Genomic DNA, 14,688 nt, shown 5'->3' with positions numbered 1-14,688 from the left:
ACCATACCCGTGGTCATTTAAGTTTTCACCTACGTTATCTTCTAGGAATTTCATAGTTTTGTGTTTTACATCTAGGTCTGTGATCCATTTTGAGTTCATTTTTGTGGCAATGTAAGGTCTGTGTCTAGATTCATTTTTTTTTTGCAGTTGTACCAGTCCAGTTGTACCAATAACATTTGTTGAAAAAACGGTCTTTGAATTACTGTATTGCCTTTGCTCCTTTGTCAAAGATCGGTTGACTATATTTTGGGGGTCTATTTCTGGCCTCTCTGTGTTGTTCCACTGAACTATTTGTCTCTTCTTTTAGTACCACACTGTATTGATTACTGTAACTTTATAGGAAGTCTTGAAGCCAGAAGCCAACTTCGTTCTTCAATATTGAGTTGATTATTTTGGGTCTTTTGCCTCTCCGTATAAACTTTGCAATCAATTTGTTGATATTCATAAAATAACTTGATGGGATTTCAGTTGAGATTGCATTGAATCTGTAGATAAGTTGTGAAGAATTGACCTCTTCACAGTACTGAATCTTCCAGTCCATGAACATGAAGTATCTGTCCATTTATTTAGTTTTTTGATTCTGTTCACAGAGTTTTGTAGTTTTTCTCATATAGATCTTATGTATGTTTTGTTACTTTTGTACCTAAGTATTTGACTTTGGGGGGAGGTGCTCATATAAATGGTATTATGTTTTTAATTTTGAATTCCCCTTGTTCATTCTTAGTACATTGGAATGCAGTTAACTTTTGTATAATTAACTATCCTGCAACCTTGCTGTAATAGTTTATTAGTTCCAGGAGTTTTTTTCCTTGATTCTTTTGGATTTTCTACAGATGTTCATTTCATCTGTGAACAAAGACAGTTTTATGTTGCCCTTCCCAATCTGTATACCCTTCTTCCCTTACTGCATTAACAAGGACATTCAGAATGATACTGAAAAGAAGTGGTGAGAGGGGACGTCCTTGCCTCATACCTGATCTTAGTGGGAAAGCTTTGAGTTTCTCATCATTAAGTATGATGTTAGTTGTTGGTTTTTTGTAGATAGTCTTTATCAAGTTTAGAAGGTCTGCATCTGTTCCTGTTTATTAGGAGTTTTTGTTTTTGTTTTTTTTTTTAAGATTTTTATTTATTTATTTGACAGCGAGAGAGGGAACCCAAGCAGGGGAAGTGGAGGAGGGAGAAGCAGGTTTCCCGCCGAGCAGGGAGCCCAATGCAGGGCTTGATCTCAGGACCCTGGGACCATGACCTGAGCCAAAGGCAGACGCTTCACCACCTGAGCCACCCAGGCGCCCCTAGGAGTTTTTATCATGACTGAGTGTTGGATTTTGTCAAATGCTTTTCTTGCATCTGTTGATAGGATCATGTGATTTTTCTTTTTAAATCTGTTTTGATGGGTTTCATAAAACTTTAAAAAAAGTTTTCTGATACTCACATTTTCATTGCAACCTAGTAAATGAACCTCATTTTCATTGGGGTGTGTGTGAGTGTATGTGTAAATTTTTACTTTTGGCTTACTATTTCATCATTTAAGCCATTCACTCTTAACTTAAACAGTTGAGTTTTTAAAAGTCATAGGTCCGTTCTTGAGATATTTTGTAAAATTTAAAAAATTCTCTGTATGGAGCGGAGAACAAATAATTTTAAAAAGTTTTGGTGTTGGTTCTGTCAATGATAATGCCACTAATGCTGATCATGAGTGTTAATTTGCAAAATTTTTTTGTAGGCCTTACGAGCAAAGTATGGAATTAGAGATGACATGGTCTTGCCATTTGAGCCGGTGAGTACTTAGGTGACTCAGAATATTCACACCCATCTCTTTATCAGTGAAAAAAAGAGCTAACATTTTCCTTGTAACAAAATTGAATAATTGGTGAATATAAAAAAATGAGAGGGAGCTTGCATAAGAGTTTACTTACTTTATTTGATATCTGCTATGGCAGTTGAGAGTGAGAGACCAACAATAAGCATTTTCTTAGCACTCGGCACCTGTAATTCTGGAACAAATGACTTTCTTAGCATCACCAATTTTGTAGTCGCTTATTTTGCCACTGTGGCCTGTTTCCAAGCTTCTAAAGACAGAGTTTTGCCATATTAGTCGTGAATGCTTATGTTTTCATATTAGTGCCTGGAGAAGAAAAAAATTTTAATCACTAGCAAATAACTTTCATGAAGAATCTGGAAGACTTATCATAAACCAGAAATAAGACCATCCATAAAATTTAATTGTTTACATCATTTTCCTAGTTTCACAATTTATTATTTAGTAATTCTATGCTAGTGTAGGGTTGTGAGCTGGAGAAGGTGTTTTCTGTAGTGAGGGAGGACAATTTGGGGGTTGGTGTAGAGAACTTATGTAGTTCCTTTGGAGGAGAGTAGAAAGACAAATTCACATCTGGATGTTAGTCACTGTGATTGCCTGATGTGTGGTGCTTCTGTAATGATACATAAAATCTGAAATGACTTCATTGAACAGTAGAGGCAAGAGGATTATGCCCCATGGAGCTGTTTTTGTGTTCATTCAGTGTGAATAACTTCCTGACATTGCTGTTCTTTACAGGTGCCAATCATTGAAATCCCAGGTTTTGGAAATCTTTCTGCTGTAACCATTTGTGATGATTTGAAAGTTCAAAGCCAGAATGACCGAGAAAAACTTGCAGAAGCAAAGGAGAAGTTATATCTAAAAGGGTTTTATGATGGTGTAAGTAATAATTTTTTAGTTGTGCTCTGTAATTTTTTCAATGATTAGGAAAAAAATAGAAAAATTCAGTATAGTTTCAAATATATACTGATTTGAGAGAGATTAATATGAGACTATGTTCTTCTGTTTCCAGATTTCTTTTTTTATTATTATTTATTTAAAGATTTTATTTATGTATTTGAAAAAGAGAGGAGAGACACAGCACAAGCAGTGGGAGGGGCGGAGGGAGAGGGAGAAGCAGGCTCCCCTCTGAGCAGGGAGCCCAACTTGGGGCTCGATCCTGGGACCCTGTGATCATGATCTGAGCTGAAGGCAGACACTTAATGACAGCCACCCAGGAGCCCCTCCAGATTTCTTTTTTCAATCTATTTTTTATCTGATAGCATTTACAGAAATTATATTTTTGTGTCCTCTAAGAATATCTAAAAAATGAGTTTACTGAGAAGATTATTTAAAGTTAGTTCATATTATTTTGCAATAAATTCCATGGATTTATTGCATGGGCAATACCTGGTTCCTTCTTTTGCTCCTTTAATCGAGGAGTTCATATTTTATTTTTTATTTATTTATTTTTTTAAATATTCCATTTATTCATTTGATAGAGAGACAGCCAGCGAGAGAGGGAACACAGGCAGGGGGAGTGGGAGAGGAAGAAGCAAGCTCTGAGCAGAGGAGCCCGATGTGGGGCTCTATCCCAGAACGCCAGGATCACGCCCTGAGCCGAAGGCAGACGCCTAACGACTGAGCCACCCAGGCGCCCCGAGGAGTTCATATTTTAAATTAGCATTTTTATTCAGTTCATTAATTTACTTATTAATGCGTACTAAATGTCAGGTGAGCACAAAAAACATGTTTTGAACCTCTCTTTTCTCCTTAATTGTGCATATGTTAATGTGGCTTACATTTCCGTGGAAAGAAGACTAAGCTAGAGAAAGTAAAAATCCAGCCAAGTTACTAGTGACTTGAGGTTGAAATGAAGATTTTTAAAGCAATGAATGAGAATTCTTTATTTTTACCTTTACTCTCATTTTTCTAGGTAATCATAATTGGTTATATGTCTTTTTTTAAGTGACTTATACTTTTTGGGTGATAATAAAAGCCACCACTTATATAGTACTTACATGTTAACTTATTTAAATCTCAAAATAACCTTGTGAAGTAGGCGCTATTCCATTTTACAGATGAGGATTGAGGTACTAAGATATTAAGTAATTTACCTAAGATCAGTCAGATAGATAGCCATTGGCAGAACTGGTACTCACACTGGGCAGCTTGGCTCTAGGATTTGTGCCTGCTTGCTTATTTATTTATTTGAGAGAGAGTGAGTGCGGGTGTGTGTGAGCAGGGTGGGGGGAGGAACAGAGGGAGAGAGAGAATCTTAAGCCCGAGGTGGGGCTGAGTCTCACAACCCTGAGATCATGACCTGTGCCAAAATCAAGAGTCAGACTCAACTGATTGAGCCACCCAGGTTCCCCTAGGATTTGTGCTCTTAACCACTGTGCCATAATGATCAATAAGTATAATTTCATAATGATGAATTAAATAGATATAAAGCATTTTGGCATGTTAGACGGTTGGAAAGTCAAAAAAGAACTTGTGTCTTTTCCATTTAAGATAGAAGCTATTTCAGGGGCGCCTGGGTAGCACAGTTGTTGGGCGTCTGCCTTTGGCTCAGGGCGTGATCCCGGCGTTCTGGGATCGAGCCCCACATCAGGCTCCTCTGCTGGGAGCCTGCTTCTTCCTGTCCCACTCCCCCTGCTTGTGTTCCCTCTCTCGCTGGCTGTCTCTATCTCTGTCGAATAAATAAATAAAATCTAAAAAAAAAAAAAAGATAGAAGCTATTTCAGAGAGAAACAGCAGTCACATAGCTGAAGATCAGAACGTCAGCTGGAAGGGGATTGTGTGGCTTAGATCTGTGACAGCAATGAGCAAGCAAATACTTAGACCTAGAATTAAATTTCCTCACTACCTAAAAGGTAGAGTTGAAAAACAGGCCTTCCTGTAAGGGCCAGGTTTATCACATGGCCAAGCAAAGGAAAATGCTCACTGCCAATAGGCATAGTTGGAAACAGAAGTTTAAATGGAGCTGAGCTGCATGCACTCAGTTTATTTTCCCAAAGCCTTCAGGAATGAAGTGAGTAAGCATATTGAAATTCTCTCCACATGGAAATCTGAGAAATGGAAAGGAAGTGAGTGTTCCTTCCTAATCATGTTCATGATAGCTATCCTAGTTACACCAAAAGAAAAACAAGTGTGTTTTAAATATTAGTTGTTGGGGCGCCTGGGTGGCTCAGTCGTTAAGCGTCTGCCTTTGGCTCAGGGCATGATCCTGGCGTTCTGGGATCGAGCCCCACTTCAGGCTCCTCCGCTGGAAGCCTGCTTCTTACTCTCCCACTCCCCCTGCTTCTGTTCCCTCTCTCGTTGGCTGTCTCTCTCTGTCAAATAAATAAATAAAATCTTAAAAATAAATAAATAAACAAATAAATAAACAAACAAATAAATAAATAAAAGTTGTTTAAGCTATGGCAGAATAAAAACTTAAGATTATAAATGTGATAAATTTCACACTAAAAATACCTTGGTTGCAGGTAGAAGTTTGGAAGGAGCACAAAGCAAATTTTAATTGTTTTGTCTGTTTTTTTCCCCCCACTTCTCATCCTTTTAGGTAATGTTGGTGGATGGATTTAAAGGACAGAAGGTCCAAGATGTAAAGAAGACTATTCAGAAAAAGATGATTGACAATGTACGTGATAGGCTGTCCTCCCAAGGCTGGTTTAGGAGAAAACCTTTTGGTTAATAGACTTCACGGTGTTAATTAGTAGTGAGTTCTGTAATAGAACCTGGAGCTGTATTAAAGATAAATATTTTGTGGCAGAAAATAGGAGACTTATTTAGCAATTCATTTAACTTGAACATCTCACCTGTAATGTTGATGAATGTAGTGCTGTGAAGTTGGCATGTGTAAAGCACAGAGAACTTCAGTGATGCTTCCTGGCAGTGGCCTTTGAGATATTGTTGGTTACAGTTCTCTTTGTGTAGTGCTTTACTTTTTACTTCATCCTTTTTCTTCCCCCTCTGTCTTTGTTTTTGTTGAAACTTTTTTTCTGTCGAAGTACTTAATTAATTTTTAAATTAAGTTTTGATTTTTCTTTCTTTCTTTTTTTTTTTTAAAGATTTTATTTATTCGACAGAGATAGAGACAGCCAGCGAGAGAGGGAACACAAGCAGGGGGAGTGGGAGAGGAAGAAGCAGGCTCATAGCAGAGGAGCCTGATGTGGGGCTCGATCCCATAACGCCGGGATCACGCCCTGAGCCGAAGGCAGACGCTTGACCACTGTGCCACCCAGGCGCCCCAAGTTTTGATTTCTGACAGTTGTATATGGCCTTAGTACGGAGAGACAGTAGTCTATAAAGCTTATTAAAACAAAAAACCAGCAGTTTCCTCTCCATCATTCCACATTGTCTTAAATTTCTCTTCCTTGAACAGGCATTGAACTGTTTCAGTTGTTTCTTTTACTCTTAACCTCTGTCTTTCTTACAGATCTTTAATCTTAGTGCTAGTACAGTAATTTTTTTAATTTTGTTTCTCAGTTTTAGGCATTAGCCATTGACTTCCTACTGTGGAAAATCAAGATTTAACTCTTCCTTCTACCTTGTGTCTTTCTTTCTAACCTCACCATTTGTGTATACTTTTCTACCTCCTGTCTTCCTAGCGTAGGCATATTATAACTTTTGTGAGAGCAGTAGTCATTGTGTACATTTTTGAGGTGTCACCAATCCACAATGAAGTGTACAATGAGAACTTTTCTTCCCCAGCTTTTGTTTTCCCTTGGCGTTAGTAATTCTCTCTCTCTCTCTCTTTTTTTAATTTCCTTCTTTTAAAATATCATTATCATACCAAACTCTGCCCTGTTTATTTCTTCTCTTAATACTTTCACACATTAATATGCTATTGGTTCCATCTTGGAGAAAGTTCTCCCACAGCCTTCTGGCCTGTTTTAGTCAGGACTGGTTGCTTACAGTCTTATTGGACAAATGTCATCTGGGATCTTCCTCCACTATTACTAAGAATTTCCTTTGTTTCTCTTGAGTTGGAGTTCTTGTTTTCCTTGATCCCATTGCTGTTGTTTTATTATTTACTCTCTCATTCTGGTGAAGCTCTGCTTCTAGTGGCTTTCTTGAAAAAGGGTACCTGGAAGGTAAATTTTTGCGAGCTTCCATGTCTGAAATATCTTTAGTCTGTCTTCATACTTGATTGCTTGGGGACAAAATTCTAGATTGGAAGTAATTTTGCCTTAGAATTTAATGGGCATTACCCCTGGTGTTCTGTTTCAGTAATGCTGCTGAGAAGTCCAAAACCATTTTGATAATAACCGATCTTTTGTGAATGGCTTGTTTTTTCCCTTCCTCTGGAAGCTTGTGGAATCTTCTTTTTCTTCCAGGTATTCTAAAATTTCATGATTTACCTTGGTGTAGGTCAGTTTTTATTAATTTTTCTGGGTGCGTGGTGGATTCCTTTAGTTTGGGAGACTTACGTGTTTTAGATTTGGAAAGTTTCTTGACTTTTTTTTTGATTGTTTCATCTCTTCCTGTTCTTTATTTTTGCTTTCTGAATTCTTTTTATTCAGATATTGGTTCTCTTAGATTCTGGAAGTCCTTTTCTTTCTGGGAGAATTCTTCAACTTTTTCTTCCTCTAAGTTTTTGTTTGTTAAAGTGGAGAGTAGTATGATGAATTCCTATATAGCTATTATCCACCTTCGAAATTGCCAACTCAGGGTCAGTTTAAGAGCCTATTCTGCTATCTGATTGATCCTTTTTTATAGGATGCTATTCTTCATGGATGTGAAATCTTAATCTTTTATTTCTCTGAGAAAGGTTGTTGATATTTAAGAGTGGGTACAAAAAGGTGATCAGAATCTTTTTGCATGTGAGTAGGGTTTCACTGGGGGAGATCTAGAAGGGCTGTTTGGGAAAAAAAAATAGAAGGACTCTTTGGGTCTTGGGGATGCCTTTATGTTAGCCTTGAGGTTAGTTAGAGCTTCTTGGATTTGTTGGATTCCTCCCAAGAGATTCTTCCAGTTTCTGGCTTAAAAGGTCTAAGCTAACAGAGAATTCTGGGAGTTGAAAAGATTGCTAGGGGAGATACCAGTTCCCGGTGTGCTGACCTTCCAGTTAATTCAGCTGTTCCCACTGTGATAGCGATACCCTCAACTTTGTTTTTGGTTGAGTCATGCTGTCATCCTCTCCAGAGAATAAACCTTTATTGTTCTGCTGGTACAGAGAAGGCCAGTTGCGAGTCTGGATAGTGTGGGATTAGGGTGTCTGGGGTTCTAACCTCTTCTTTACAGACTTCAGTTAGTCCTCTTATTTTGTTGCCTCTACTTCCAGAACCATTTTGTACTTCAGATTGTTGAGTTTTTTGGAAGTTCTGCACTACAAATTGGATTGCTTTTCACCTTTCTCTACTGTTGGTTTAGGATTCATTTGGTTTCCCTCAATCTGCTAATGCAGTTGTCATTTATCCTGTTTTTTGGTTTCCAAAATTTGATTGATATTAATTCGTCTTCCATTCTTTTGTCTCTGTAAGTTCATGCCATTGGAAAAAAGAAAAACCCTCTTTGTTGTCATTTTGTTGGAGTTTTGAGAGGCAATAGACTTAAATGTCTGTTTTTAATTTACCATCTTAAAGCCAAAATTGTAACTATTTAGCAGTATGAAGAATTACATTAAAAATGAAGAAAAATGAATCATTTTATTAATAATAATATTGGATTTATTTTTAAAAATACCCTGATAAGTTTGGGACCATGATACATTAAGAGATAGAGATATTTATATTTGCTTAATAATTAAATTCATGGTTAGTTTTCTAGTGGGCATTTTTCATGGCACTATAAATCTTTAGCAACAATATTTTCCATATTTAATTTTTATGCATTTATTTTTAAAAGCAGTGGTTCCATGCATTTAATTTCATATTTTTTAGTATTTTTATTCTAACAAGGATAAAAGGCTTCCATAGGCAGTCTGACCTTCAAACCGTAGAATTAGAAGTATTGAACATCTTTCACATTCCACTGAAAAGGAATAATCTCATAGTCTAAAGGAAAGATGATCTGTTGACAAAGATGCTCACCTTTTCAAAAGTAAATGTTGTGTAGAGAGAAAGGCAGGTAACCTGGGAAGAGGGAAGACATAATGAAAATGTGGGGTTTTGGTTATTGGTGGTGTAACTTTTTTTTTAAGTTATTTTTATTATCCCCGAGGAATAGAGATTGACTTGACATAATATCTGATATGTTTTTGTTTGCTTTTGTGTAGGGAGATGCATTTATTTACATGGAACCAGAGAAACAAGTTATGTCCAGATCTTCAGATGAATGTGTTGTGGCCCTGTGTGATCAGTGGTTAGTCTATCTTACAGCAAGAAATTTCCATCAGTCACTTTACTTATCCTTTTGACTTTTATTTATTTTTTTTAATCAATCTTTCCGCTCCCAAGGTACTTGGATTATGGAGAAGAGAACTGGAAAAAACAGACATCCCAGTGCTTGAGGGGCCTGGAAACGTAAGAAGGGAAAAAGTGGTGAGGGAAGGGAGAGGAGATGAGAAACATTGAAGACAGTGAAGGTGAAGAAAGACAGTTCATCTTTTACTCTCTCCAGATTCTGTGAGGAGACCAGGAGGAATTTTGAAGCTACCTTAGGTTGGCTGCAAGAGCATGCTTGCTCGAGAACTTACGGTTTAGGTAACGTATACTTCAAATTCTTCTGTTTGAATGACATGCCAATTAGACGGCAAATTAACACTTTTACTTTTTCTCCCTCTTTTCTGTTTTTCTGAACTGGAAGTGAGAGATTTCAGTTACAGGGAGAGGGGAACTAAGATGTGATGCCCTAGCATCTACCTGGTGGTCATAGTATGACCTCTCTAATCCACATAGCTTTTATGGATTTTTTTAATAGAAAGTTTCTAGTGCTTCAGCCATTTGTTTTTTTTCTTTACCAGTTTATTAATTATTCAAGCAAAGACCTTCTTAAAATAAGGAGCTTTGTAAATGCTATATGCCTTGAATATGTGGATTCTCTGGATGATATGTCCCTTGAGTTCCTCGTGCATTAATTTTTTTCTTTTTATATTGCAGGTACTCGTCTGCCCTGGGATGAGCAGTGGCTGATTGAATCGCTCTCCGATTCCACTATTTACATGGCATTTTACACAGTGGCACACCTGCTGCAGGGGGGGAACTTGCGTGGACAGACAGAGTCTCCGCTGGGCATCAGGTTGGTAAATGGATGAAGCAAAGAAGTGTAATTTGTTAACAAGAGATACGATCTTTTGATTTACACATTGAAAGTTCTTTTTTTTTTTTAGTTTTCCTAAGAATTCATTTAGCAGATTTTTGTTACGTTTTTGTTTTTTTGCTGTTACACTGAGAAAAAGTAGTAAATAGCCCCTCTGTTATTGTTACCATTCTTTATTCTTATCAGAGCCTCTTGTCATCATTTGTTAGTGTAACTATGTTAAGCAATTCCTACTTCGTGATTAGGTGAAAATATTGATTCTTTCAAAGAAATTATCTATATATTTTGTTGTTGTTTGTTTTATTTTTTAATACAGACCGCAACAGATGACCAAGGAGGTTTGGGATTATGTTTTCTTCAAGGAGGCTCCATTTCCTAAGACTCAGATCCCGAAGGAAAAATTAGATCAGTTAAAGCAGGAATTTGAGTTCTGGTATCCTGTGGATCTCCGAGTGTCTGGCAAGGATCTTGTTCCAAATCATCTTTCATATTACCTTTATAATCATGTGGCTATGTGGCCAGAACAAAGGTGAGTGCTAAAAAGGCTGTAGACTGAATTTATGCCTGTGGCTTTAAAAATCTAAGAAGTTACTGTGCAAGGTATAGTTAGGTTTGCCAGTTGCCTTCTTTTTCTTCTGTTAAATGTATACTGAAACAAAAAGCACACCTTCTCCTGTGTTACATTCAGAAATCCTCATACTTACCTTGGGCTCACCAAAGCACGTCACATTTCAGGTACCTTGACAGCCTTTCGGTACTTTACTTGACCTGTTTTGTGACTCCTTGACCTCAATAGGTGCAGAAATAAAGGTGATTTAAGACAGAGCCTAGAACATTAGAATTGGAAGGAAACATTCCTTTAGAACTGAGAGCCCCAAGGTTACAGCATTAGTTGGTAGCGATATTCTTTTTTTTCTTCTTTTTTATTTCCTTCCTTCCTCCCTTCCTTCCTTCCTTCCTTCCTTCCTTCCTTCCTTCCTTCCTTCCTTCCTTCCTTCCTTCCTTCCTTTATTTTTGAGAGAGAAAGTAAGAGAATGTTAAACAGGCTCCACACCCAGCATGGAGCCTGGCACAGGGTTCAATCCCATGACCCTGAGATCATGACCTGAGCCAAAACCAAGAGTCGAATTCTTAATCGACTGAACCACCCAGGTGTCCCTGGTAGTGGTATTTTGACTAGAGTCTGAATCTAAGCAGCATTTTTAATCCTATGTGCTCAAAAGTAATCCTTCTATCATCTTCCGTCTTGACCCAGATACGTCTCTGTGCCTTTCCTTCCAGTCTCTCAAGTAGCCGATAAAACAGAACCCTCCCTCTGTTCAAATTTTATTTCATATCACCAAAACAATCTCATGTGACTTCCTTTATTTAGAATGAGATTGCGTTTTCTTTCTCAAGAATAAAAGGAAGATTTTGAAGTAGAGGAATAAAATAAATCTGATGTGGTTCTTGTTATCCAATTATTTTGTTGTTGTTTAAAATATGTTTTCAGAGAAATTGGATATCTCAGAAGTACTTGTTGGTAATATAGTTGAGTCTTCATCCTTTGTATCAAGTTTTTGACATGTATTAGATTTTACTAATTATAGGTAAGTAATAACATCAAGTGCTTTTAAGTAATAATTGTTAGTAACACCAAGCACTGTTCTAATCACTTACAACAACTCATTTAATTTTTAGCACAGCTTTTCGAGGAAGGTCTGTAATATCCTCGTTTTACAGACAAGGAACCTTACTGAGGCATAGAGAGCTCAAATAATTCACCCAGAGTTACTCAGCAATGGCAAGACGAGGATGCAAACCCTAGCAGTCTGGCTCCAGGACTCTTGCTCTCAGCCACTATCCTCACATAATCTCATTGCCAGAATGAATGAGTTGGTACATACATAGTTCAAAAATTCAAACAGTTCATAAAAGAAAAAAGTAAAAAGCGAAGTTTTACTCTTGCCCCCACATCACTCTCCTTCCCATAGGTAATCCCTGCCACTGCTTTCTTACGATTTCTTCTGGATGACATGTTTATGAATAAACCAGCATCAGATTGATTGATTGATTGATTGAAGTAATCTCTACACCCAGCGTGGGCCTCAAACTCACGACCCCAAGACCAAGAGTCACTTGCTCTTCTGACTGAGCCAGTGCCCCATGCTTATTTATTTTTTAATTTATACAAAGATACCGCATTGTAGACACTTTTCCCCCCATGCAATCGTATGTTTCTAAGACCTGTTTATATCCACACATCTAGCCCTGTCTGATTTTTTAAATAGCTATTACTTAGTATTTCAGTGTCTGCATGCACCATAGTTTATGTAACCAGTCTTTAACTAATGGGCATTTCTTATTTGCATTTGTTTCCTGTTAAGAATAGGACTCAGTACATCTGTACATTTGTCTTAATAAACTGTTACAAATCTTTCAGCATTTACCTCAACTTTTTAAGCTTAAACTCGAACCTTAAGGTTTTAATTTCTGTCTTTAAATATTTACCTATCAAGTGACAAATGGCCTGCTGCTGTGAGAGCAAATGGACATCTCCTCCTCAACTCTGAGAAGGTAAGAAAGTTTGAAATTCTGCAGAAAACTTTTCAGGTGTAGGAAGTTGTACTTTTTAAAGAAATAAAGAGTATGAAGATCAGTGTTAATCTTCCATTTAAAATGTTTAGGACTACCAGCATAAATTAGGGAGTGCATGGAGTAAATAGTATTAACTGAGGGGAGGGACTGCGAAAACTTAACTATTTTAGCGTTTGTATTTGGAATGATAGAAGGCGACACAAATTGTGAATGGAGGAGAGAGAGGGAGAGAGAGAGAGAAAGAAACGTAAAACTCCTAGCATTGTGACTCTAGAATGTCTTTCTCATTAAGTTGAGAAAATAATTTGGTGGGATTTGTTCTATACTGTGACCAGCCAAAATAATAGAATTTTGGAATTTGTAGGATTCTTAACTGTTATTTTTAATGCTTCTTCCCAGGCAATATAATATATCTCTCTATACTACTACTGCTTCTGGTATTGTTTAAACTGCTAATGTGTATGATTTTTTGTAGGGCCATGTAAGACTTTACCTCATTAATCAATGTCTTCAACAGAAGGTTATGCAAACCTCCTGACAAAGCCCTTGCTTGCCCTTTTGATGCTTTTGTACACATTTGAAAAGGGTACCACGCCTTACCTAAACCGAAAATTAAGTTGCCATGTTATTTATTTCTTAGTGATGATATTTGTAGCAAGTTAATCAGTGAATTTTGTTACAACTGATGGAATATTAATTGGAAAGAGTATTCTTTGCTATAAATAGCTGTCATAATGAAAATAGGTATAGATTTAAACAAATAGCAGTTTGTATGAATTGCAAAATGAAACATTTTTAACTGGTGCCCTAATATTGAAAGGGAATAAAAAAGTTCATTTAAAATAATCTCTATATTAGACTGAAAAACAGCTCTTTGATTAGAAGCATGGGCTATTTTATAGATTTTGTTAGATCAACAAGGACTTTTGATTATCAAACTCATTTTTTACACTATATATGTATTTACATGTATGTATGTATGTGTATATAAATACAAATTGTATATATGTGTTGTAATGTGATGTTTTCTTTGGTCTCAACGTTGTCGTACTATACATTGTGCTAATTTTATTAGAACTAGATACTTTATTGCCATGTAGTAGAGGACTGGATTATCACCTCTCTTTGGTACCAGCAAAGTTCCGATAAAGACAACAAGTACTTTTTTTTTTTTTTTTAAGATTTTATTTATTTGAGAGAGAGACCAGGAGAGTGAGTGAGAGAAAGCAAGAGAGCACAAACGGGGAGAGGCAGAGGGAGAGGGGAGCCCGATGTGGGACTTTATCCCAGGACCCTGGGATCATGACCTGAGCTGAAGGCAGACACTTAACTGACTGAGCCACCCAGGTGCCCCAAAGACAACAAATTCTTAAATAGTAATGATTGGCAGGCTGTGCAAAGTGCGTCCTTAGATATGGTGCCCTCAGGTAGAGCACAACTTAACCACTTGTGACGCCGGTGAAGTTCCCTTAAACCCTTACTCTGACGTCATATGCTAGTCCATTCATTTCTGAATAATTCTAATTGCTCTAAAGCTCTTCTTTATGACCAGCTGAAATGTTCCAGAGATATAGTGGAATCATTATACATGTCCAAACTGATTCCTAGGAGGCAGTATAGCCTGGAAAGAGTAGTGCATTGAGTATCAGACTGGAGACCCTGTCCTAGCTCTGTCCTTGCCTAGTTGAGTGACCCAGACAAGTCACTATATTAACTGGATTTCAGTTTCCACCTCTGTAAAAGTAGTACAAGATATCTTTTCCTTTCCCCTTCTAATTTTTTTTTTTTTGTCTTTATCTGATTGTGGCTAACCTACGCACTTTGATTTGGCTGATTTGGTTTATTTGTATATATTCTTAATAATGCCTGATCACTGACTTTCTATTTCAGATGTCAAAGTCCACAGGCAACTTCCTCACTTTGACCCAAGCGATTGACAAATTTTCAGCTGATGGTGAGTATACTTTTTTATTATTGCTATTATATAGGGTCTGATTCTTTTCAGATTATAGGAGGCAAGTTAAAATTATTGTATCAGCGTTACTGCTCTTTTCTTTTGCTTTTTCCAGTACTTTGAAATACTTATGTTTTCTTTTGTGTACAAGCAA

General features: G+C 37.1%; 1 protein-coding gene across 2 annotated transcripts in view; it reads left to right on the top strand.

Annotated features, from left to right (window-relative positions):
• Nucleotides 1–14,688, top strand: part of LARS1 (leucyl-tRNA synthetase 1) — a 67,788-nt gene that overhangs the window by 25,581 nt on the left and 27,519 nt on the right. For both annotated transcript variants that reach the window (XM_026498991.4, XM_057307446.1), the window contains 10 exons: nucleotides 1,724–1,777; nucleotides 2,558–2,698; nucleotides 5,364–5,441; nucleotides 9,021–9,106; nucleotides 9,202–9,267; nucleotides 9,365–9,447; nucleotides 9,844–9,982; nucleotides 10,320–10,532; nucleotides 12,502–12,559; nucleotides 14,471–14,534. In XM_026498991.4, the coding sequence (XP_026354776.1) occupies nucleotides 1,724–1,777; nucleotides 2,558–2,698; nucleotides 5,364–5,441; nucleotides 9,021–9,106; nucleotides 9,202–9,267; nucleotides 9,365–9,447; nucleotides 9,844–9,982; nucleotides 10,320–10,532; nucleotides 12,502–12,559; nucleotides 14,471–14,534 (982 nt within the window). The remainder of the gene's footprint in view (nucleotides 1–1,723; nucleotides 1,778–2,557; nucleotides 2,699–5,363; nucleotides 5,442–9,020; nucleotides 9,107–9,201; nucleotides 9,268–9,364; nucleotides 9,448–9,843; nucleotides 9,983–10,319; nucleotides 10,533–12,501; nucleotides 12,560–14,470; nucleotides 14,535–14,688) is intronic.

Source organism: Ursus arctos, unplaced genomic scaffold (genome assembly GCF_023065955.2).
Source record: "Ursus arctos isolate Adak ecotype North America unplaced genomic scaffold, UrsArc2.0 scaffold_5, whole genome shotgun sequence".
Lineage (NCBI taxonomy): Eukaryota > Metazoa > Chordata > Mammalia > Carnivora > Ursidae > Ursus > Ursus arctos.
This window is presented reverse-complemented; position numbering and strand designations above follow the sequence as displayed.